This window comes from Leptonotus elevatus, chromosome 8 (genome assembly GCF_054856555.1).
Source record: "Leptonotus elevatus isolate MCC_2025b chromosome 8, RoL_Lele_1.0, whole genome shotgun sequence".
NCBI classification, from domain to species: domain Eukaryota; kingdom Metazoa; phylum Chordata; class Actinopteri; order Syngnathiformes; family Syngnathidae; genus Leptonotus; species Leptonotus elevatus.
The window spans coordinates 21,012,829-21,037,209 of NC_141246.1; the positions used below are offsets into that span (position 1 = coordinate 21,012,829).

At 38.3% G+C, this 24,381-nt stretch overlaps 1 protein-coding gene across 1 annotated transcript; it reads right to left on the bottom strand.

Moving 5' to 3' along the window:
* Window positions 1-17,019: 17,019 nt before the first annotated feature.
* rtn4rl2a (reticulon 4 receptor-like 2 a) lies at window positions 17,020-22,483 on the bottom strand. The gene is made up of 4 exons (XM_086083828.1): window positions 22,063-22,483; window positions 21,275-21,501; window positions 20,964-21,197; window positions 17,020-19,226 (listed from the first exon to the last, which is right to left on the bottom strand). The coding sequence occupies exons 1-4, from the start codon at window positions 22,118-22,120 to the stop codon at window positions 18,372-18,374; spliced, it is 1,374 nt and encodes a 457-aa protein (XP_085939954.1). The 5' UTR covers window positions 22,121-22,483; the 3' UTR covers window positions 17,020-18,371.
* Window positions 22,484-24,381: the final 1,898 nt, after the last annotated feature.

The window sequence follows — 24,381 nt, forward strand, 5'->3', positions numbered from 1 at the left end:
CTGTCAGAGTCTCAAATATCACCACAAATTTTCACTTTATACTCTTTTAAGTGAGATAAAATTAAAATCAGATATGAGCTATAAAATATGAAACTTGAAGAGGAAAAAATTATTGTGATGGTCTCCCCGCCCCAAAATGCACCCAGCACCCCATATATGGAGTGACTTGTACATACAGTAGTGTTGTGTTCTTTATGTATTACGTTGGGGGGGACCCCTTGAGCTCCCTGGAAAGTGACCCCCCTGACCCCGACCCCGACCCCCTATGTTGATCCATCATAACATTTTAAAAAAAATATGTGACCAAATGCATTTGAAATATCCATAAAAAATTATCAATAAACTTGCAAATAAGCTTTTAACTGACACAAAATTATTAAATAAAATTTCCCACTGTGATATTATGACCTCATTTAAACAAGAAAATATCACAAGATGCAATAATAAAAGATCCAAACTTTGTCTGCTGATGCGTCAGAAGATGAATTGTAAGCCTAATGTGATCTTCAAAGTTGAGGCTGATTTCATCTGTTGAGATGTCAAACTTCCTAAAGTTTTAAACGGTTTAAATATTGGATGATGTCCTTACCTGCGATAAGAATTGAATTTCCAGTGATATTTTAACAATTCCTGAAAATTTCAGGTTCATATCTTTTTTCCTTAGGTACTGGTTGCTATGGACATTTGAAAGATGCAAGTACGAAAACTTTAAAACCCTTTTTCTCAAAACTTGGAATTTCAACCTGCCAACATTAAAACTGCTGGAACTTTGTCAATTTTGGAGGTACGTCCATATATTATATATAATTTCAAAGGGAAATAAGTGTAGAATTTGAATATATGAATTTTCTTCTTTTTTTTTTACACGAGGACATTGAAGTGTTCACAAACACTGATTTAGACAAATCTGTGAGCAGTATTTGACAGAAACTGAACCTTTGTACACAAAGAAAAAGGTCCAATCCCATGACTTCCTCTTCACCCTGCACCGTTTGTCTCGTTTATCTCTTCCCTTTACCTTCGACTTCTTTGGGGAGGCAAAAACAAAAAAATCCCTCTTGGAATTGGGAACGTACTATCGCTATCCAATCCACTACGTCGTCGTTACCTCAAGCTGCCGCAAAAAAATTAACATATTTGTCCAATCATCTTTTCTAATACTAATTATGTTCAGTGATTTATTTATTTTTTGCATGGAAAAGGGAGCAGGAAGTATGACAATACATGTAAGATACGTAGCACTGTGCTAAAGTCTTAAGCAGGGTACATGCATGGAGATGATCATATATAATTGATTTTCAAAATGATTGTCAGCGCCATTTTCCGAGCCGATTAGGGTGGGTGGGGATTCCTCTTACCACATCCCACATCATAGTGTCATTCACTCAAATGGCCCAATTGTTGTTTGTACCCTACTTTAGGCTACCCTAAGGCATGATGAATATGAATGGCAAAGAAGAACAATGTTTTATAACAAAAGGAAATCTATATTTTGAACACAACCTGGCAACAAACACTTTCAAATGTGGTTTGTACAAGAGGCAAATATATTGAAGTATAGTGTATTTGTACCTGCCATTGTCATATAGAGCAGGAGGCTCACACGTTGACGTCTCAAGCCTCTGAAGGCCGTGTCAAAGACCATCTCCATCATTCCCTCAGAAAAGATCCGCTGCACATGCACTTCATCCTCTGGCTCAAACTCACGTACAATTACAGTTGAGGGTTTTGTTTCATTTCCATTATGATGTTTAAAGGCCACACTGTCCAAGGATTTTTCCTCCATAGCAAGTTTTTTTTGCTGCTTGTAGAAGGTTGTACAGATTGGATTTGTTTTTCTTTCTTCCATTTTGTTTTTCTTCTTCTTCTTCTTCTTGTAAACTAAGAGGTTTGAATAGGTGAAGGGTCAGAACAAGATGACAGGTTCTCTGGAAGTACAGCAAAATAATGAGCAATATTTCCCTGTACTGTATGAGTAAATCAAAATGTATTTATGCATGCATAAAATACGATGGCGCGTACAAGGAGTAATTTCCTTGTGTCACTCTTACTTCCTGTTGTCTTTTGTATTTAATTTTTATTGTTAATTTGTGGTAGAAATAAATGTGACGCTCATATTTTGCCTAGCAAGTTAGCACGCAGTTAAAATTGGAATTTATTTTATTTATTTAATCATTTTATGCTACTCATGACTTCTCACACAAACCAATCAGCTCTGATCTGGTTACAAGAGAGAAAAAAATGTGTGTCCACATGTGCATCCCCCATCCTCCCTGCTGTTCGCAAACTGGAAAAATGCTAGGTTCTAAGCTAAATTGCTCGGCGCCAAGGCACTTACTCCCTGCTGCGGCCTAACTTTATCCTTGCCTCCGTGGCGGCAAATAAATACACTTCTAATAGACATCGTTATCACGAAAGACAGACTAGGAGTAGCCAAGCATGTGACACATTGAGCAATAGGAGAGATCGCTAGGCTAATTTGAAATAAAGCTTAGGTGTACAGTAGGTACACCTTTTTGTTGAAGTCTGGCTGGAACAGCGTTCAAGCAGAAACAAACCAGCTACGAACAGCTAGTAAGCAGATAAATAAATTGATTTGGAAAGTCGCCAGCTATAGCAAGAAATTCACCAAGTTGGCAACGCTGCATCAGCCAAGATGTTAATGTGATTTATTTGTAACATTTATTCCATTACATAGAAAAAGTTGGCTTATGTTTACATGAAAACGCAAAATTTGGATGGAAGGAAGCAGAGAGAAGAACAAATCCTCTCTTAAAAGGAAAAAAAATCCTTCTCACATTTAGAAAAAAAACTCATTCAGAAATTTTCACACCTAAGTTTGTATCATGTTATATACTGTCACATAATATACATCTATGAAGTCATTCAGTACATACGGTACCATCAATCCATTTTCTTTTCATAAGGGTCGCGGGGGTGCTGGAGCCTACCCCAGCTGGCTTCGGGCAGTAGGCGGGGTACACCCAGAACTGGTTGCCAGCCAATCCAGGGGTGTCAATTAAAAAAACAAACATTACTCAATTAACAAAGAATTTATCATATAATAACAAATTATTACTATTTCGTTTCTCAGTCATTTTAAATGCCCCCCCCCCCCCCCCATTTAAAAAGTTGCATTTTACAGTTTATTGCCTTAAATAACAGACAAATATTTATGAAATTAAGATTCATTTGTGAACATATTTTAGCAATAAAAAGCTTTTTTTAAGAACAGAAATATTGTGTACAGTTACAGAAATGTCATGTTATTTTTACATTCACTAAATAAGATCACAGTCTGTTTGTGGAAATTAATGATATTTTTTTAAAGGAAAATCTGTAAAATAAAATAAACATTGACATTCTGTTATTTTATTATTTTTTATTTTATTGACTTATTTTTTTACAGTGCACCTATATGAAGGGTTTGGACCAGCATGAGAAATCAATGAACCCTGGTCCGTTTTAAAATGGAGCAAACAGTGCAGGTTTGAATACACCCTATGTATGGTTCCTACACTTCACGACAATTTCCCCGTTGCTTTGAATGAAGACATAAGCACCTAATATAATCTGTTTCTCTGTTGGCTCAAGACTCATATTGGCGCTCAGTGACATTATCCACAAAAAGATACAGTTTATCCACCAGCGCTACAATGGAAAGGAGCCAAAACGCTGAAGTCTGCTCACGATCATTTCTACAGTGTGAAAATAGAAGCAGTGATGACAGAAAGTGGCGGGGGGATTGGGCAACAAGACAAATGGTAGCGAGTGATTCAGAAGGAAAAACTCCATAAAAGTCTTTGTAGATAAAATAATGATAATCCACATTGGACCAGCCTGAACACGCCTGTGACATGAGGTGGGATCAGTTGGATTCTATATTTAACCGTGATGACGTGTGTTAGTTGTGATGCATGGAAAGTGAGACAGGAACAAATGTGTGAATAGAGGAAGGGATGCATTGCTAAAACAGGACCAAGAGACAGAATTGAAAGAAACTAAAAGTCAAGACTTTCTGTACATTAACTCATTCACTCCCAGCCATTTTCACTGAAGAAATCCCCTTCGCTCCCGGCTGTTTTACTGGATTTTGATATTGTGTTATATTGCTATAAAAACATGGAATCTACCAAAATAATTAGATTAGACTATCTTCTTTCATCAGGCAGTAGTCTCTCCAGCTTGCCCTGGGTCGTCCTTCTGAAGGTGGGCCATGCCTGGAACACCTCACCAGGAAGGTGTCCATGAAGCATATTTGGTAGCATAACCCTAGCAATAGCTGCATCAAGCCTGCAATCCATTGACTTCACCAGACTGTTGCATTCTTCATTTCAAATGCTTTTCCAGGTAGTCTCTTTCAGTTCTTGATTATTCCTGTGGGAGAAAACAAGAGAACAAGTCAAAAGAGGCCACTCGATATCTCCTTGTTAGCAAATTATAAAGCCATCTCAAACCTTCACTTCTTATCCAAGATTGTTGACAAAGTGTTTTTTTTAATCAACTCAGCAACTTCTTGAACTCAAATAGACTTTTTGACCAATTTCAATCGGGGTTCCGACCCCATCGCAGTACAGAAAAAGATCTTATTAGAGTACTAAATGATATAATATTGAACAGTGACGCATGGTTGGTGTTGGTGCTCATCTCAGTACAGCATTTAATACAGCTGATCACAATATAATGACAAACTAAATGGAACAGTCCTAAAATGGTTTAGGTCCTACTTGGAGTTATTTTGTGACCTACAATGTACAGTTTTGAATCTGATCAAAAGGATATGACATGTGGGGTCCCCCAAGGGTCAGTTCTTGGACCCCTTCTGAGTATGTATATGTTACCCTCAGGTCAAATGCAAATGTTGGTCATCATGGCTATGCAGATGTCACCAAATGACAGCATTTCAGTCAATGTATCCTGGCACTGCAAATTAATAACTGGATGAACAAAAAAATGCCTTTAGCTAAACCAAAACAAAACGGAGGCTATTGTTTTCGGCAATAAAGCAAAGAGGATTGCTGTTAGAAAACACCTCAAGTCACTGTCTTTGGAAACTCAAGATCAAGTCTGAAATCTTGTGCTGATAGACTCAGACCTGACTTTCAGCAATCAAATCAAATCAATCATTACAACAGCCTTTTACCAGCTGAAAAACATATCCGAACTGAAGGATTGCATGCTCCAAGCAGACCAGGAGAAACATATTTGTGCCTTTTTCTCCTGTAGGCATGACTATTGTAACTGTCTTCTGAATGGACTTCCATAAAAACGCATCAAATCGCTGCAGCTCATTCAGAATGCTGTCAGGTTCTGACCAGAACAAAGAGATCAGAACAGAATGCTCCCGTCGTAAAGGCTTTGCTCTGGCTCCTTGTCAGCTGTAGAATAGATTTTAAGACAGCTATTGGTCTATAAACAGGGCTGGAATGGCACACGCACACAAAAAAGCCAGATTCTTGCCTAACATGTAGTTCTGCCACTGATGTTTATTGATGAGTATTGTTTGCTATCTATATTCGAAATGGATTAATGGACTTGTCCTTCTAAATTGTAGGCCAGTCTCTTGTGGTAAAATGTAGGAAAATGTTAATTAATAAACACTGCATCGGCACTCAGAGGACGGCCCACCAGGTATTTGCCCTTTATGCCAGATGGCCAGTCCAGCCTTGTCTATAAACCAATTGTTTGGGTCCTGAATGTCAGGGGTGACCGGGGGTTTGTGGACCCAAACGCGGAAAGCAGTGAGGGACGTCAGGTGTGCTTACAAAAATGTGTAATCAACAAAACATAAAAAGAAGACTGGACTTACTATCAAAAACTAGTGATGGCAAAATCGAAACTGCGTTTTGGTACGTACTGGAACCCAGGCAGAACTTGTGATTAAAATTGCGTTCCTAAATCTGTCTCAGAATCAGGAGGTCACGTGACAGTTGCCTTTCGCGTTGCATTACGCCTCCAGACGTCACATTGTTTCAGCAAGTGCCTTTTCCAAAATTAAATAAAATCCGACCAATGTCTTAAATCTGAAATAAATCCAACCTAAGTATACTTCGTATGTAAAATTGCCCTGCTGATTTATCGACCTACATCATAAAATGTGAACACTTTGAACGTGGCAGTTGGTTTAGTTGTAACGCACCCCCACAATGGGCTGAGAAAAAGGTCTGTTGTCCAGGTAACCCAGGTTCAATTCCCGCTACGGGTGGTCATTATTTTTCCTTTTTAATACTTTCAGTCAAAACTTGATGCCCTGTCGCAAAAAAAAAAGCCTTTGAAATGTAGTTTTTGATTAAATGTGATGTTTCCCATGATATTATTTCTCTCTTTTATGGCTTCCATTACAAGTACAGCCCGATTGACACTTGTGTAAATTAGGTGATGACTGATAGCCAATAGTTTGTTTCCTTAATGTGGAGCTGGCAACACCGTTCTACTGTTTAATTTTAATATTTTACACTTGGCCACCAGATGTCGCTGCAGGGAGATGTTTGAAACGTTCCAAGAGATCGATTCTTTTTGTGAATCAATCGTTTCAAATTATTTGATCGTTTCGATGTTCCATTTCTGCCATCCCTACTTACATAGACAGGATTACCAGGACGAGGAGCGAAAGCAAACAAAATGATCCAACAAGAACTGAACAGAAACCAGGAACTAAATACAAGCAAATGAGAAACAGCTGGACATGACACAAGTGGCTGAGGGATGTGATTGGTAGACGCAGGGGCTGACAAACAGGTGGACACAAAACCATAACGAAAAAGACATAAACCACAAGAAAAGACATAAACATGAAACAAAACCAAATACGAAACCAAACAAATACGGATCATGACGCTGAAACCATTAAAGAAATGCTAATTGAACAGAAAGCCAGTAGGGCTCTGTGGAGCCCAGAGTTCAAAGCAAGCAAAATGGAATAAGATGTCAACAAATATAGTATTTACAATTTCACATGTACCATGGATGAAATAGTGTGATAGTGATTTCGCAACAGCGCTCATTCATACTGAATTCATTTGGCTCTTTCTCCGAGCCAACAACTCTGCAGCATCAGAAGACCTCCAGTGGCTGCCCAAGGGCGCCATCCACTAAGCGGGGTGCACCGCCTGGCAAGGCTCCACTCAGCGGCTGGCGAGCTCTCATTCCTGTGAATGGAACCTGGCGAGTGGCGCGTGCGCTTGCAATAATTTGTACCCCAAGCCTCAATATTTCATTCATTAGTAAATGTAAATAATGGTTCAGTGTTGGCGTAAAACACAATTATGTTTATTGTATGTACTGTAGTTTTATTACTTAGGCTTATAAAACCAGATTAGCGTTTGCAGCGGAGTTCCTTGCTGCTTCGATGTCGGCCAATCAGATGACAGTGACGACACGGTGTGGTGTCCTGTAAGGCATGAAAGTACAATAAACAATGTAATTCTTCATTTTTCTTTAATGGTGTTAAATGATGTTTTTCATTATGTAATGAACTTTAAAAATTTGAGGTGTTTATGGCATACAGCTAAACATTCTCTTAATTGCCTTAGTTCTATGCTAAATTATCTTCAAAATAGTCTCTCAACTTAAAAATGACCTTGAAACAGAAATGTGTCTTCCGAAATGAATAATCACACCAAAAAACAGAGAAATAGTGATAGGCGGAGATGCTATTCCAGTCTTTTGTGGTGGCCATAATTGATGTTGTGCCTATCGGCCACCAGGTGGTAACCACAACTTGTATGTGCTGATTTTTGAAAACCTTATGCCCCTGACTATCACCATGCAAATTTGCAAAAACGTGTCACAAAGTGCACAATATTGTTTAAATGTTCACAAATTATTTATATATATATATATATATATATATATATATATATATATATATATATATATATATATATGTATAGAGAGAGAGAGATTTGAAAGTATTTTTACAATAATATTTCCTTTTCATTATTATGTTTGTCCCTTTCAGTGTGACAGTGTCGTGTTACGACTAGAAAAGTGTTGAGGGGGCAGAAAGGGTAGATTCCCAATGTGTGTGTGTGTGTGGGAGGGCATGTCTCCCACTCCGTGTGTGTTCATCTGTCCACTGTGTATGCTGATTATTATCTCGATAAGATTAGAACCAAATCTCAGCAGCAAATATGACTAATCCAATTTACACAGTCAATAAAATACATGCGGGAATGTGTACACTTGTGACATGTGAGTGATTCATGGGGGAGGGGGGCATATTTTTGGGATGCTTCTTGTGAGTTGGAGATGTTTATATGCGCACTGTAGGTGTGTATGTGTTGTGTATGTGTGTGGGTCTGCATGTGTGTAAATCCTGTGATGCAAAAAACGTCTGTCTCCCAGTGGGCCGCTCTTATGGCATATCAGCTGCGACAAATGCTGCCAGCGAGTTTGCACGTGTGTGCGTGTGTGTGTGTGTTTTCACACTTACGCCTTCCAAATGTTCTCCAATGCAAGCAATCTATGTACATGACTCAAACATCATACCTCTTCTGCTGTTCTGTTAGCTTTCTCTTATCTCTTACTGTGTGAAGAAAGCACAATTAATACACAATACCCTCCTTGTTTTTATAGTAGAGGGTCAATAGAGGGTGTTAGGGCACCACCCGTCACTCAGCTGAATCAGCTTGACAAAAATTTAATGTGTGTACACATTCATATATATTTTTAGATGAGCAGGATTAATAGTATATAATAATGAGTTGTTTTGTTCATCCCTGGTGTCTAACTTGGTGAAAAATTTCCAGCCTGGGACGCACAAATGTTTACCCAATGACTCTTGTTAAAATTTTGGCACGTGCAGTAGATTGTCTTCAATGCAATAGATAAGACCAGGGGTCCTGGCAGTCAGCCACTTCAATTTGTCAGTGGTACACGCCAGGCAGGTGCTTGTCTTTCCATGACAGTCCATCTGGCTCCTTCTCCTTCTGTTGCCTGAGGCATTCACTAAAACATTCACTATGTAGGTTGCCCCTGGGTGCCATCATCTTGATGTATTCTTGTTGTTTGCTTCCCCCTTTACTCAAATGGGTAACTAATTGTAATTTAGCTTAAAAAATAAAATAAAGGTAATTGTCCAAAAAATGACAAATCCAATTTGATCATAATAGTAAATGGAGTTCACTGTAGTGATTCATCTACACCATATGTTGTCCAAAGCCCTTTACCAAGCCTCATATTCAGTTTTTTGAAAATATCCGTAGTGTACACTGGCACACTAAATCAGCCACAACAACTTATGGAAAGGTTTTCATTTTTAGTTTAAAATAATGTACTCACTGCAAAATGGACAGTAGAAAATTTAAGAAAAAATATAGTAAAGTAAGAAAATTATTACTCTAAATAAGCAAAATTATCTGCCAACAGAACAAGAAAATGTTTACTTAAATAATAATAATAATAATAATAATAATAATAATAATAATAATAGTGCCATATCAACCGCAGCGGTCTTGAAAATAGTATTTTTAGACTAAAAACAAGTAATGTTGACTTTTTTGAAGCCGTAAAACTGTTAACTCTTAAAATTCAGACATACTCATTTATGTTTGGCCAACTTAGCCTGAGTGTCAAGCAGGGAGGTAACGTTTCCCATTTTTGATTACATTTGGTATGATCCAGCCAGGGTTAGTAAATATAACAGTACTTAAAACTGGCTGTTAACACTCAAGGCTAAGACTGCTTCATCAAATAAGATAATTAAGTAATAAGAATCTTAAAATAAGCAGAAAGGTCTTGTCTGACAATATTATTTTTTAAGTAAATTAACTTGTCAGAGCAAAATAAGCAAAATTAGGTTAAATTTAAGAAATTATATCTTACTTAAGATTTTCAGCTTTTGCAGTGTAACCTCAAGGATTTCTCGCCATATATTGGCCGATGGCATCACACCGGGTCTTCTTTTGGACCGATTTTAAATCCACCCACTTGCGTTGTGCCATTCCCTAGCTAGTACTAAGCTATCTTGGGTATTTTCCATATTTCGTCCCCCTTGCTAGGATGCTATGAGAGGCTAACAACAAATAAGCAAAGCTGTTGATCTCCCTAGCTGGACTTTATTGACTGCTTAACAGTTGAATTGAATGCCCAAAGTGCGCTTTCACACACGACGCAAGTCTGTGTTCATACAGGAAGTGCACTGAGTTCCATCGAATGCAACTGCTGTTTCAGCCACAGCATACTTTACATATTATAATTGTGTTTACACCAAACATCCACATACTGTATATTTGTGGCGGTGCATTCATCCTTCTGCCTCTACACCCTCACACTTTTTTAAATCGCTCTAATTAGACTAAAATATGAAAAATTGACTCACAAAGGTCTATTTTGAAGAAATGAATCGTTCCAGAGATTGATGGCTTTAACAAAGGACTTGGGGGGGGGGGGGCATTCGGAAAGTCACAGATGCACAGACAAAGAGGAGATTGGCTGTGACGTTATCGGTGAACTGATTGGTGAGACGCATTGTGAATCAGAGGAGCTTCTCGGCTCATGTTGGAGCTTACATGTTGCATGTTTCTACTGTTTGATGATGTGAGGATTCAAAAATAGGAACCGGTGACGTCAATTGCCATCTGAGCAAGAAAGATGGTCGGAGATATGGAAATCTGCCAAGCAGTTGGCATAACGTTTACATCATATTGGAGAATATTCATTGATTGACACAGTGGACTAACTGAAAGCTAATTAGCATTCACGACATACTGATCAGTACAACTGTGGAGTGAAATTGCTGTGGTGGAAAACCACCAGCTGGCAGCAAAACAGCCACAGAACATGATGCCACGGTTTTCACCGCCACCACCACCACGCTCCACAGGTGGTATGGTTGACTGGCTCACCTTGAGTCATCCTAACAGACCTCTGCACCTAAAATTACCCAATGCCCTCCTACGATGGACTTTGTCAGTGTTGTCAGCTGCAAACTGAAATTGACCTTAAGGTGTTTGACAACTCAAACTAAAAAATCTAAACTGCAGACTCCTCACAACACTAATCAAGATAGGATGGATGGATGGATGGACGGACGGATGGATAGACGGATGGACAGATTTGCGGCCTGCAAGTGTTTATTATTTGAAAGAATTCATGATGCGTGGCTCTTGTATACATAATTTACTCTCTTGTGGCATCACAATGGAAGTACAATATTAATGACTATTCATCCATGTTACATTACATACATGTGTCCTCCCCCGCCCACTTGCAATAGTTCCCCACTGTTTGCACACAGCTCTGATCTTTTTCTTTTCTTTTCTTTTTTACAATATTGTGAGTTTTCATACAGTATATTATGTCACCAAACACCCCACAATATGGTGGTAATTATGGTACCTTGACGTTCAAATTGTGATAATATTGTACCGTGATGTTTGGATGTCGTTTCATCCTTATTTGTAATATCAATCACCCTTCATCACTAGATGATCGACAGGGCTTTGTTGTGCTCATAACAGATCTGATACAGCCCTATACTACAACGTTGTTTTTTGTTTGTTTGTTTTTTGCTGATTTGGAGGGATATGCAGAACAAACACAATACCTCAATAATATCAACATTTTAAGTGATTAAGATAGGTTAAGATTAAGTGTTAAGATTTTTGTGGGATAAAAATACACAAAATGAGTTATTTCACTAAATGTTGATTTGCTTTTCAGCCGGTGTGTGTCGTCCTTGAATGCAAATTTTGATGCCAGAGAGTTCTTTGCGCTGTGTGTGTGTGTGTGTGGGGGGGGTTATTGTGTTGTTTGCTTCAAACCCTTTGTTGTTGGGTTAGGAAAGTGGAAAAACTTAAAAAGCTTCACAAGAATATATTGAGAAAGGTCTTGTGAAAAATGAAGAGCACATATTTTTCACATCTAAAATAGCATTTTTGTCATACAACTGATAATGAAGTGCGTGGGCCAATGTGGCCCCCCAGTATTACTGATGAAAAAACTGGTGGCCCCCTCCAGCATTTACGTTACCCATCCATATTCTAAATGGATGGAAATAGAGCTATGACTCCAATGTTATTATTACCATACAAACAACTGCTGAAGGACATCAGTCCAGTATTGTTATGCCAATGTGTGAGATCAGAGTATGCAATGTGCAAAGGTGCATTCTTGTTTTGGTCAGCTAAGTAAATGCGCTGTTTGAAGGTAAGCACAATTAGAGAGCTTCCAAAGAAGCTCTCTAATTGTGCTTACCTTAGAAGCATTGGCAGTTACTAAGTTCCAAGTACTGTAGTCTCAGTATTAAAACCTGGGTGCAGCATATTTTTCAGTGGAATACAACATTCGTTTTCAACACATGATATCTATCCATTCATATTCTTTATCTCTCCATTTGCCATCCCAGAAATCTCGTGTAACTGCGTGCTCTGACTGATGCTAAATGACGTCCAGTCAAACCCACACAAGTTATATGAACTGTACGAGGATGCGTCACAGCAATCTTTTGCCAGGACCAATCAGAAGGATTGTGAAGGATGAGCTGTCCAATGCACTTGTTACATCTTTAAATAGGAATTGCAAACTCCCAGTCATACTGGAGACAGAATGTCCATATTGGTTCTGATCTCTGTGTGTGTGTGCGTGCTTAAATTGTTTACAATTCTGTAGAGTAAATTTTACTCTAAACAGAGTAAAATGTACACTTGAGAGAGAGTAATTTTTGTGTGTGTGTGAATTTGCCTATCCAATGAAAAGAAAAACTATTGAAGATTTTTCACACAAAAAAAGAAAAGTGACATTAGGGTTGAGGAACAAATTCATAACCTTCAGCTTGGGAGACTTGCCACTACCACCTGAGCTATGCCACTCCTTTTTTCTTTTTTTAATAAACTAGTAAAATTTAGCTAAAATCTCTCCTTGCAAAATTAACTTTGAATATCTGTGTGAAAAAAAAATATTTAATAGGTTTTTCATGGGATAGGCAAATTCTCTCGTACACACTAAAAATACTTTGAATAAATTGTGTACATTTTATTCTGTTAATAGTAATGTTTAACACAAGCAAGAAATTAAACATTTCTTAGTGAATAATTATGTTTACCCATTACCTGCACATAATATTTATCACAGCAGTGTAATTGGTATCTCTTTTTTTTTTATCTTAAAAAAGTTGTGATTGATTCCAACTAAAACAAGCCGGACTCCTGACATTTCTGACTGAAGATTCATCAGTAACATACGACGGCATATTAGGGCCATGTATTTTTAGGGAGAAAAAATTATTAATATGTATTTTTACTTGTACATTTATGTTTCCAGAATTATTATTTAGACATTCATACATTTTGGGGTTTTTTTTGTACATGTATCTAAGTTGATGTGTCGAATCTGCTGCTCTCTGTCATTCACTTGCATTTACCTAAAGTATGCTAGCTTCTGATTGGTTAGTGTTAGTCAGCTGATAGGGGATCAGGAAGTGTTGTTGGTCTCTCTGGCTGTGGTGAATGACGAGTAAAGTTTTAAATTAAAAATGAATCAGTCTCCATCCGACCTTTTCATTTTATAAACAGTGTCCCATTAACCACCAACGAATCCTCACATTAGACTATAGCTATGCTACGTGTATTTCTCATAAGTTTGTAAGTAAATTTGCGACGTGGCAAATTTGCCACTTTATAAAGTGGCACATTTGCTATGTCGCAATTTTGTGAGTTTTTTTTCTCGCAAATTTGTCACTTTATAAAGTGGCACATTTATTAAGTTGCAAATTTGCGAGTTTTTTCTCGCAAATTTGCCCCATTATAAAGTGGCACATTTATTCAATGGAAATTTGCAAGTTTTTTTCTCGCAAATTTGCCGATTTGAAAAGTGGCACATTTATTAAGTGTCAAATTTGCCCCGTCGCAATTTTGTGAGTTTTTTCCTTGCAAATTTGTCACTTAATAAAGTGGTACATTTATTAAGTGGCAAATTTGCCATTCAAATTTGCGAATTTTTTCTCGCAAATTTGCCCCTTTATAAAGTGGCACATTTATTCAATGGAAATTTGCAAGTTTTTTTCTCGCAAATTTGCCAATTTAAAAAGTGGCAAATTGGCCCCCTCGCAATTTTGTGAGTTTTTTTCTCACAAATTTGCCACTTTATAAAGTGGCACATTTATTAAGTTGAAAATTTGCGAGTTTTTTCTCGCAAATTTGCCCCTTTATAAAGTGGCACATTTATTCAATGGAAATTTGCAAGTTTTTTTCTCGCAAATTTGCCGATTTGAAAAGTGGCACATTTATTAAGTGCCAAATTTGCCCCGTCGCAATTTTGTGAGTTTTTTCCTTGCAAATTTGTCACTTAATAAAGTGGTACATTTATTAAGTGGCAAATTTGCCATTCAAATTTGCGAGTTTTTTCTCGCAAATTTGCCCCTTTATAAAGTGGCACATTTATTCAATGGAAATTTGCAAGTTTTTTTCTCGCAAATTTGCCGATTTGAAAAGTGGCACATTTATTAAGTGCCAAATTTGCCCCGTCGCAATTTTGTGAGTTTTTTCCTTGCAAATTTGTCACTTAATAAAGTGGTACATTTATTAAGTGGCAAATTTGCCATTCAAATTTGCGAGTTTTTTCTCGCAAATTTGCCCCTTTATAAAGTGGCACATTTATTCAATGGAAATTTGCAAGTTTTTTTCTCGCAAATTTGCCAATTTAAAAAGTGGCAAATTGGCCCCCTCGCAATTTTGTGAGTTTTTTTCTCACAAATTTGCCACTTTATAAAATGGCACATTTATTAAGTGGCAAATTTGCCATTCAAATTTGCGAGTTTTTTTCTCCGAATATTACCGTCATAGTAACATATTGTCAGGAGGGTGGAGTTTGGTGAAGGCCCAAATGCAGGGCAAGGAGGCAGAGGTGATGTTAAAAAAAAGAAATAAAAAAAAGGATTTTAATTATACAAAACAAAAGTGAACTCCAAACGGCAAGTGAAACCAAACGTGGGGCGGACAACAAGGCAAAAAACTGGCAACATGACGGGAGGAAAACGACAATGAATCGACGCAGACAGAGGTGAGACAGGAGACTAAATACACACACACACTAACGACTCAACAAGACACACCTGGGGCAAGACACGAGTGGCTGAGGGCACTGATTGGTTGACACGAGAAAGGGCAGGATTACACTTAACAAGACCAAGGGAGACACACAAGGAAAAACAGAACCTAAACATGACACATATTTGTTTATGTAATCAAAAAATAAAATCCGTGTTTTTTAACGTACATCATCAGATATAGTGTATATTAAGATGTGTATCGTATGTGGTGACTGTGGCTGAAATATGCATGAATAGAAATCAAATTAGAGTGCAGTTATTCATCTTAACACTTCCTTTTTTCTCTTGTGTTCAGTGGGTTCGTTGAGGCTGGACAACTGACAACTGCCTGGAGGACTTACACAACCGCGTGTGCGTGTTTGACTGAACATGAGCCAAGAAAAAAAAAAGATCTGCCCACTCAATGACATCAGGTTAAAACTAAAAAAATTCTTAATGCCGCATCTTGTAATGACATGTTTTTCTTCCACAGTAAAAATGACAAAAAAACTTCTGACAAATGCAAACAGACACATTTGTATTTCCTTCTCCGAACAAAGGGTGAGAGTGCAACAATGGAACGTTGTTGATTGAATGATATTGCTCCAAACTGTGAGAAGAAGTGATGCCGCTTGCCTTCCAGTTAAACATTGAATATTATCTCCAAGTGGCTAGGCTGTTTTTGCCAAGTAGGGACAACTTGCTTGGTGAGCTTCCGTGTGCACTCCCACTCTTCAACTCCCACTCCATGTCAACCTTGACACCTTTGCTTTGCTTGCATCACATTTTGCTTTGCTTCGATATCGACATCTGAGAATGGCGGAGAGCTGTAGGTTAGATGGCAGGCGCGAGATGAAAGCATGAGCACCACGCGTCGTGTGAAAGGTGGAAAATGCCACCATTGAGGTGGGCTTGGTGCCTATTTTAAGTCATTTCTTACACCTGTACAACTTAAGCTCATGTTCCATCTGTACGGCTGCATGTGCCTGACTTTTTTTGTGTGTCTAATTTTCCTTCCTACTCTCTGCACTTTGCCTCTCATTTGACTCTCATTGCTCTCTTAGTTTCTTTGCAAATCGGCCAATTTGCACCTCCTCGGTCCATCTGGTATCTTCATCATCTTCAGCTGATGACTCACGCGAGTGATCAAGCTATTGACGTAATTGCCTTTCGCAGCGCCACCGGCTTGTGAATCCATTTAACCTTATTTATCCACACTACGGCAGATGTCGTTCACAGTCAGAGACATTCCAGACTAGACCAATACTGTATGAATGATTGCTGTGTCCTTTTGGGACACTTGACTCACGTGTACTCAAGATTTAGTCACATGGCAACAACCTGATACTTTTTCTGGATATTTTTTATTATTATTATTATTATTATTATTATTATTATTATTATTATTATTATTATTATTATTATTATATTCTTTTTTGGGGGGAGATATTATAATTTGCTATATTAATATTATAATATCTATTATAATATTATATTAATATTATTATATTATTTTGATATATTTGGATATTATAGTTTATTATATTAATATTATTATATTATATTATTTTGATATATTTGGATATTATAGTTTATTATATTAATATTATTATATTGTTTTGGGGGGGTATTATAGTTTGCTATATTCATATTATAATATCTATTATAATATATTAATATGATTATATTATTTTGCTATATTTGGATATTATAGTTTGTAATATTAATATTATTATATCTATTATATTATTATATTAATATTATTATATTATATTATTTTGATATATTTGGATATTATAGTTTATTATATAAATATTATATTGTTAAATCTATTATATTAATATTATATTGTTAAATCTATTATATCAATATTGTTGTATTATATTATTTTGATATATTTATTTATATTTGGATATTATAGTTTGTTGATATTGTTTTTTGTAACAAAAACAAAGATGAAAATTTGAAAGAAAAGCACAAGTCGGATTCAATAAATATTCAATTTTTCTTTTTATAAAGATGTTCATCTGCATCCAGCCAAGTCTTTTTACATTGGTATCAATATGTCACAGAAAGACATCCAACAACCAATCAAGCTTCCTGAAAGGAAGAATTTTTTTCCAGAGTTTGTCGTAAACGACATCATATTTACAGAAAATATTCAAATGAGAATAAAATGCAAAAACATTCAGATACAAATAAGAATAGCTGCTAAAGAGTGGATGTTTCACTATTCTTGCTCTTCTTTCGCCTTCCTCATTCTAAATCTCTTCACAAATTCATATCTTGTCATTTTCATATCAGACCTCCTCTGTCTTATATTTCTTCACTTTTCATGTCACTCCCTGAGTATTGCTGTCACTATGGAATATTTTCAGAATCTATTAATCTATCCATTATTCAATCGATTAATCGGAGAAATTTAAATTTTGCATTGAAGTGCATTACAAAGATTGGTGTTTAGTTCGTACTTTGTATGCATATAGTGATTAAACAAAAAGGGGGATTATGTTAACGGTTCAGTCATTGTTTTCCAAAGTGAAAACAGATGTTTGCAAATGACTTATTTTGATTAAAAACAGAAGATAATCAATCTTCTTTCATGAAGGACTACAGAAATCAGTGAAAAATTACTGTTGATATACTAAAGTGAGAGGATTTGGACCATTTTAAATTAAAAAATGGCTCCAAACCACGACTTGATTATTAAAATAGTTGTCGATTTAATTTGATCATCGATTACTTGTCGATTAATCTATTAATTTTGACAGCTCTATCCCTGAGCGCCTTCAAAAAAATATGCTCTGCCTCCTCAATGCCTTCAGTTTTCCTGGTTCAAGATGAGCTAGCTGACATCAATTGGAGCACCCACAACAAACATACATACTGTCGGTATTTACATGACACTGTAAGTGGTTACAATACTGTTGTTACTACGCACTGTTTTCTAACAGTAAATAGTACTGAGTGCAATAATAGCACGATTAGTTTTTACTCAGTTGAGTTGATGAAAAATAATGACATCATTGACAACTGCTTTCAAATCTCGCTGATGTTAATGATGGACTTAGTTAGCCCTCACAGCCCTGATTTCAGGAAAATCGTGACATCGTTCAAGCTTCCTAGCGTAACGCCGTGCCTGCCGTGTGCCGTATCCAAAGATCTCCTAGCAGCCCTGAAAAAGTGTTTAGCCCTGTAGGTGGTACAATCAGAATCTCCCTATCTCGCTCGCTGCGCCTTGAGGATTAGCATACAACAGAGCTGTCATGGAGAGTCTTCACATGGGGCCTCGCAGCCTTTAAAACAGGCTGCGAGGCACGGGGCGGGGCACTTGAACTTGGATTCAGCCAAATAGTACATGGAGACTGATTGTGAACACCGAGACGGCCAATAATGAGAGGGACGAGGGCGAGGGTGGTGAGGTGGAGGAGGAAGATGGAGGCAGGTCAAACTCAGGAGGACATTCGAGCTCAAAGCATCGCAGGGTGACGCCCGAGTCCTCGTTGCCATAATTTGCCCAGTACTCTTCCTGGTCAAGTTTCGGCAGTGCCAGTTCATCCTCCCCCAGCTCATACTTGACCAGCGATGTGGTTGTGGACGGGCCTTTCCCGTACAAGCCGGCTTTCACCGTCTCCGAAGATTTCTCAAAGAGACCTTTGGTAGATGACTGAGGCTTGTTTTTGTGGAACCACCATCTGGTTTTGGTACTGAAGGTGGTGGTGGTGGACCCGCCGATGGAGCCTGGGTCGGGCAGCGGGCAGAGGGCGAAGTCCATTTCTCGAAGAAAGCGGAGGTCTTGACCGCGACGCGTGGAAGGAGACGCGCAGATCACCTCGGACGAAGACACGCGGGCCTCCCGGAACCACTCCCACAGGGCGCGGGCTTCGCAGCCGCACGACCAGGGGTTGGCATTGAGCCGGAGGAACTCGATGCCCTGGGTGTCCCTCAGGGTTTGACTGGGCAGCTCGGGCAGAGAATTGTTGAAGAGGAACAGCATGGTCAGGCGACCAAGGTCGCGGAAGGCCCGGCGGTTCACCTGCCGGATGCGGTTGTCATGAAGGAGCAAGCGGTCAAGGTTTACCAAGCCGCGGAATACGTTTTCCGAGATAGTGCGGATGCGATTTCCGTGCAGGAAAAGCTGACTCAGGTTGATCAGGTCGGAAAAGATGTCATCCTGCAGGAAGTGGAGATTGTTTTCCTGTGGACAAAAACAGCAAAAGCACACACAAAAATGCTATCAGATGTTTTTATTTTATTTAACTCATTCACTCCCAGCCATTTTCACTGAAGCAACCCCCTTTGCTCCCGGCTGTTTTACGGAATTTTGACTGATTTTGCAAGGCCCACAGAATTTTGTGTTCTATTGCTTTAAAAACATGGAACCTACCAAAAGAAATATTGGAGTTTCTTCTTTCACCAGGAAAAAAAAGTAAATTAACTAATAATTAATCATTGTTAATAATAATTAATTAATAGTAAATTGCATCATTATTCACAAACCTATTGAAAACACTGTGAAAAAGAGCTTGTTGCCACATGGCCCTGGTTGATCTCTTGTACCCTGCTGCCACCTGCTGGCCCTTTTTTGTATTAACTGCCATTGCTTTAAGCGACCTCTTCAGGCCAGAGGATGCATCAAAGCCTTCTGTATTCTCTAGCATAGAAAAAATATATATTTTTTTTTTTAACGGATAAATACGTTTTTGGGACCATGGCAATATTTAAAATAGAACGTTTTTATATGTTTTAGGAGCAAATTAGTTAATTTAATGGCAATAAAAGAACATAATGTATCCCATGCAACATATTTTGGATTTTCTCATGTATTCTTATATGTAAATTAGCGATGTTTAAAACTACTTTTTTTTTCAGATCGATACCAAGAATTGATACCTCTATTTCCCCCCCAAAAACAATGATGGATAATTTTAAAGAAAAACCTACATATCCCAATATAGCATTTTTTCTTAAAATTGCATGAAATTAATGGAAATTGTCTATTCTTCTCATTCCTAATTTTTACTTCCTGATTAAATTGGCCCAAAGAGAGTTGCAGATACTGGTATCGGCCGTCGTCACAAGTACCGATACTGTACCTTGAAATAAGGCTGGTATCTGCCCGATACGATACCTGCTATCGGTACTCACCCATCTCTAATGTAAAATGATGAAATACATATAGTTTATTGGTAAATTAAAAATGTGATTACAGTATTAATAGTTAATTATTTTTTTATTAATATTATATAATATATATAACAATAATATATCATATAATATATTATTAATAAATATTAGTTAACATAAAATAAAAATATATGTTTTTAATTATTAATTAATTTTATGTTTAGTATATATTTATTAATATTAATTAATATATACATATAATAAAATTTAAAAAATAATTAATAATTAATTGAGTTTTATATTTTATGTTATATCAACTAAATTATCAGATTCACCAACCCTGTTCATCAATTTGTGACAAATTTGACAAATGTTTTTTGGGGGTGGTTTTGCCCAATGTTGAGACTCCATGTTAAGCCGTGACCTGTCTTCACAAACAGAAAAGTCTGAAATTATAGTGATTCAAATACCTCCCAGTGGGATAGAAATACATTTGTACCAATTTTTTTCTTTCATAGGTACAAGTACAGTACATATTTTACATACAGTAAGTGTTTACATGACATTCTGGAAAGCTGTTTGAGCATTTATTTGATATTCATGCTATCCATCTTAAGGTCCATACATTCTGCTCCCTCAAAGAGTGCAATACAATAAGATGCATATCAAGCATATTGAATAAATGCTCCAACAGCTTTACAAATGACACTGCAATACCATAAAAAGTATATGTATCCATTACTTGTATTCTAACTAATTCACCATTTTACTTGGGCATGCAAGTTCCTTTCAGTCTAGTGCTCCCTACCTGTAAGTAGAGATAGTGCAGGCTGTAAAGCTTGCGGAAGATGTCGTGGGGCAGAGCGGTGAGTTTGCAGCGGTGCATATGGAGGCTCTGGAGCTTCTCCAGGCCGCGGAAGGCTCCTCCTTCCAGCCGGTGAAGATTAGGGTTGTCCCCCAAGTCCAACTCCTCCAAGTCCCTCAGCTCACTGAAAGCCCCTGCTTCGATCCAGGTAATGTTGTTGGAAAACAGCCACAGAACCTATCATACAAATTACACGTGATTATTCAAGCTGGTCAAACGTCAACGCTCATTTCATACGACCTCTTTCTACCTACCTGAGTCCCAAAGCCAAAAGAGCCAACTCTAAGCTCCGTGATCCTGTTGTTCTGGAGGAAAACGCGCTGCGACTCGTACGGCACTCCGACCGGGACGCTGGTGAAGTTCTGCGCCTGGCAGCTTACAGTCATGGGAGTCGGGTAGCACACGCACAGGTGCGGGCACCCCGACGCCAGACTGGGCTTGCCCAGGACCATCCACACCACCAACCAGAAGGAGAGGCCGCCTGCATGGAGGAGAGCCGAGAGGAGGAGGAGGAAAAAGTCAGTCTGTAGCTGTCAGTGGTGCTGAAACCAGTTGCACTCTTTTGTATTCTATAAGGCTTAATGTAATGTAAAAAACAAAACAAAAAATTAAATTGCATAACAAGACTGCTTTTGTGAATAACCATTATTCCGTTCTTGTTTAGATTAAATGTATTTTTTTAAATCAATAATGCTGCTCGTATATTTTTATACTTCTTGATTGTATGGGTTGACAAAACTATCTATCTATCTATCTATCTATCTATCTATCTATCTATCTATCTATCTATCTATCTATCTATCTATCCTGGCGTTTCGATAACGAAAAATGAACATTAAATCTAGCGTTTATAATAATAATTAGCATTTGCGCACTGCAGCTAACCCGACTTTTACGCACAGCATTGTGAACACTTAAAAGGCGTTCTGCGAAGGTAATAATCAAATCTTCCTTGAAATCCATCGTTATATAACCATTCCCAAATATACATCATGCAGGTTTTGCTATCAAACATGAAGGAGCCCAAAAAGAAGAAACTTACTTTTGCAGTTGCGCACGATGGAGCATCGTCGGCTCCGAGAAATCGAGAAGGTTTCCATCCTTAACCAAAGCCCAAAGCGAGTTAGCCTAGTAGGGCGAAGTATTGCCTGCTATCTCCGCTGATGACCTGGTTCCCGAGTCGGAGCGACTGAGAGAGTGCCGGCCGATGGGCACGAGTGTGCCATATATAGTCCCAGCATCCATCTATCGCCTACTGAGGTGGCCGCCGTGGAATCTCCTACGTCACAGACGACGGGGTCATGATTGAGTGAGGGCGGCAAGAAGCGGAAAAGGGCGGAGCTCGCTGTCGGGGGATTCTCTTGGGGAACTTTGCGCGCGTAAAAGTGGGTTGGATGATCATGGAGGAGGAGACTGCGGACGCACGTAGAAGAAATGGAGGAGGGAGGGAGCGCAATTGGAAAATGATGAATGGATGAAGGAGGGAGCCGAGGCACGTTGCCCGCTGATGATGACTGAGCTTTGTGGAGGAGCGGAGGACGGGGAGGAGAAGAACACACAAGTCGTTTCCTGGCAGCAGCTTTCTCGACTCTTTTGGTCTGCTTCCGGCGCTATGCAAGCCAGACAAAAGATACAACACAAAGCTCAGATGGCTGTAAGCAAGGAAAGGAGGATGCCCCCGAATTATGATTCAGCCACAAGGGAAAACTTGATGCCACGTGAGAATCACTCCAAATTGGGCTTGGTTAAGGAAGTTAAACACCTCATTCATTTCTTTCTTGCTTTCTTGCTTTCTTGCTTTTTTAATTTTGCTTCTGCTCAAACTGTGTTGTTGAGTTTGACCTATTTTGGAGTGGATCCCAAGCAATCACAGAGCAAAACCCATTCATATTTACATGCTCAATTTAGTTTCAATTACTCTCCATTCGCAGGCCAATATGGAGAGTCATTTAAGCATTTAATCAACGTTTTTGATATCAGATCCTCCTTGTCCTTACCATGAGAACACTTCAGTGGGGTAGCCCGAGGAGAACGACGGTATCTATTTTCACTACTACACACATAGTAGGACAAGTTACACATGACTGACTAGTGAGGCAAAACTACAGGGGCGTTCAGAGGGTGGGGGCCAAGAGGGCAGGTGCTCCAGGCATCCACAGCGCATAGTTTTGCCTCACCAGTTACATGTTGCTGATATCAAATAAATGACCCAACAAAATTATGAAAAGCACCTTTGTTCTACTAGTGCATAAACATTGGCGGAGCCAGACTTTTATAAATGGGGGGGGGGGGGGCAAGGATACTTCGTATGCGTATCCAAAGACTATGCCAAATACTTTTGTTTTATAAACAATTAATTTCAAACGGAGTCTCTAAATGTTGAAATATATTGAAGTACATATTATAGCACATCCGCGACCCTTGTGAGGACAAGTGGTTAAGAAGATGAATGAATGGATGGATGGCTGGATGGATGGATGGATTATAGCACATGTAAGCGGTTCAGGAAAATGCATGGATGGATTATAGCACTCAGGAGATTTTTGCCCATAATGTGCTGGACAAAATGTACAATATTTGAACAATAAACAATTAACAGTGTTTAACATGAATGAAATTTGCAATTCGTTTGAAATTGTAGATTTGTTTCGTTTAAGGAACAAGTCATATTTTCTTGTTTAATTTTCCAGACACCCTTTAAAAAAAAGGAAAGACATTTGTTACTCCTAGCACTTTATTTACAACCACATAATGTTACTAATGTTATTATTTAATAATAATGTTAATAAATCTTGCTATTAAACCCCCCATTTCTACACGAAAAACTTTAGGGCATATGTACTAATTGAGTAAGTGCTAAGCTGTATTCTTCAAGCTTTTGTGTGTGATGTTTAAATCTCTTATTTTGAAATCTATGCTTTTAATTTGTTTCCTGTTTCACGCCTTCGTTTGTCATTCAGTTCATGGATTTATTTTTAGCTTGTACAAAACAACTTTAACTTATTGATGTCCGTTCAAAACAATCTATCTGAATCTAAAATATTTTAAACAGTCACTCACATCTCACGGGTAAACCAACATGACTGCCAAAAACGTTTCATCTTGATGCACTGATCTGAAGTGTCTTGATGGGACTCGGGAGATTCTTCTTCTCCAAAAACATAGTGTGGTGCATAGCGCCACCTACTGTGCAGGAGGGGCATAGCAATTAGTAGGCGTCTGATTGGGGGGAAAAAATGGAAGGCTGCACTGGCAAGACGTGCTGCGTCACGACGCCGGTGCCGTGTTACGTCAATCATTCGGCGCCTGTGTGGTCCAATTAATAGGATTCAGGTCTGGAGAAAGTGCAGGCCATTCCATT

Bases quoted from the DNA above. Each gene is read 5' to 3' on its own strand.
- rtn4rl2a (XM_086083828.1), bottom strand. From the start codon at position 22,120: ATGGAAACCTTCTCGATTTCTCGGAGCCGACGATGCTCCATCGTGCGC. The intron at 21,502-22,062 runs GTAAGTTTCTTC...TCCTCCATGCAG, and splicing joins CATCGTGCGCAACTGCAAAA to GCGGCCTCTCCTTCTGGTTG. The intron at 19,227-20,963 runs GTAGGGAGCACT...TTTTGTCCACAG, and splicing joins TGCACTATCTCTACTTACAG to GAAAACAATCTCCACTTCCT.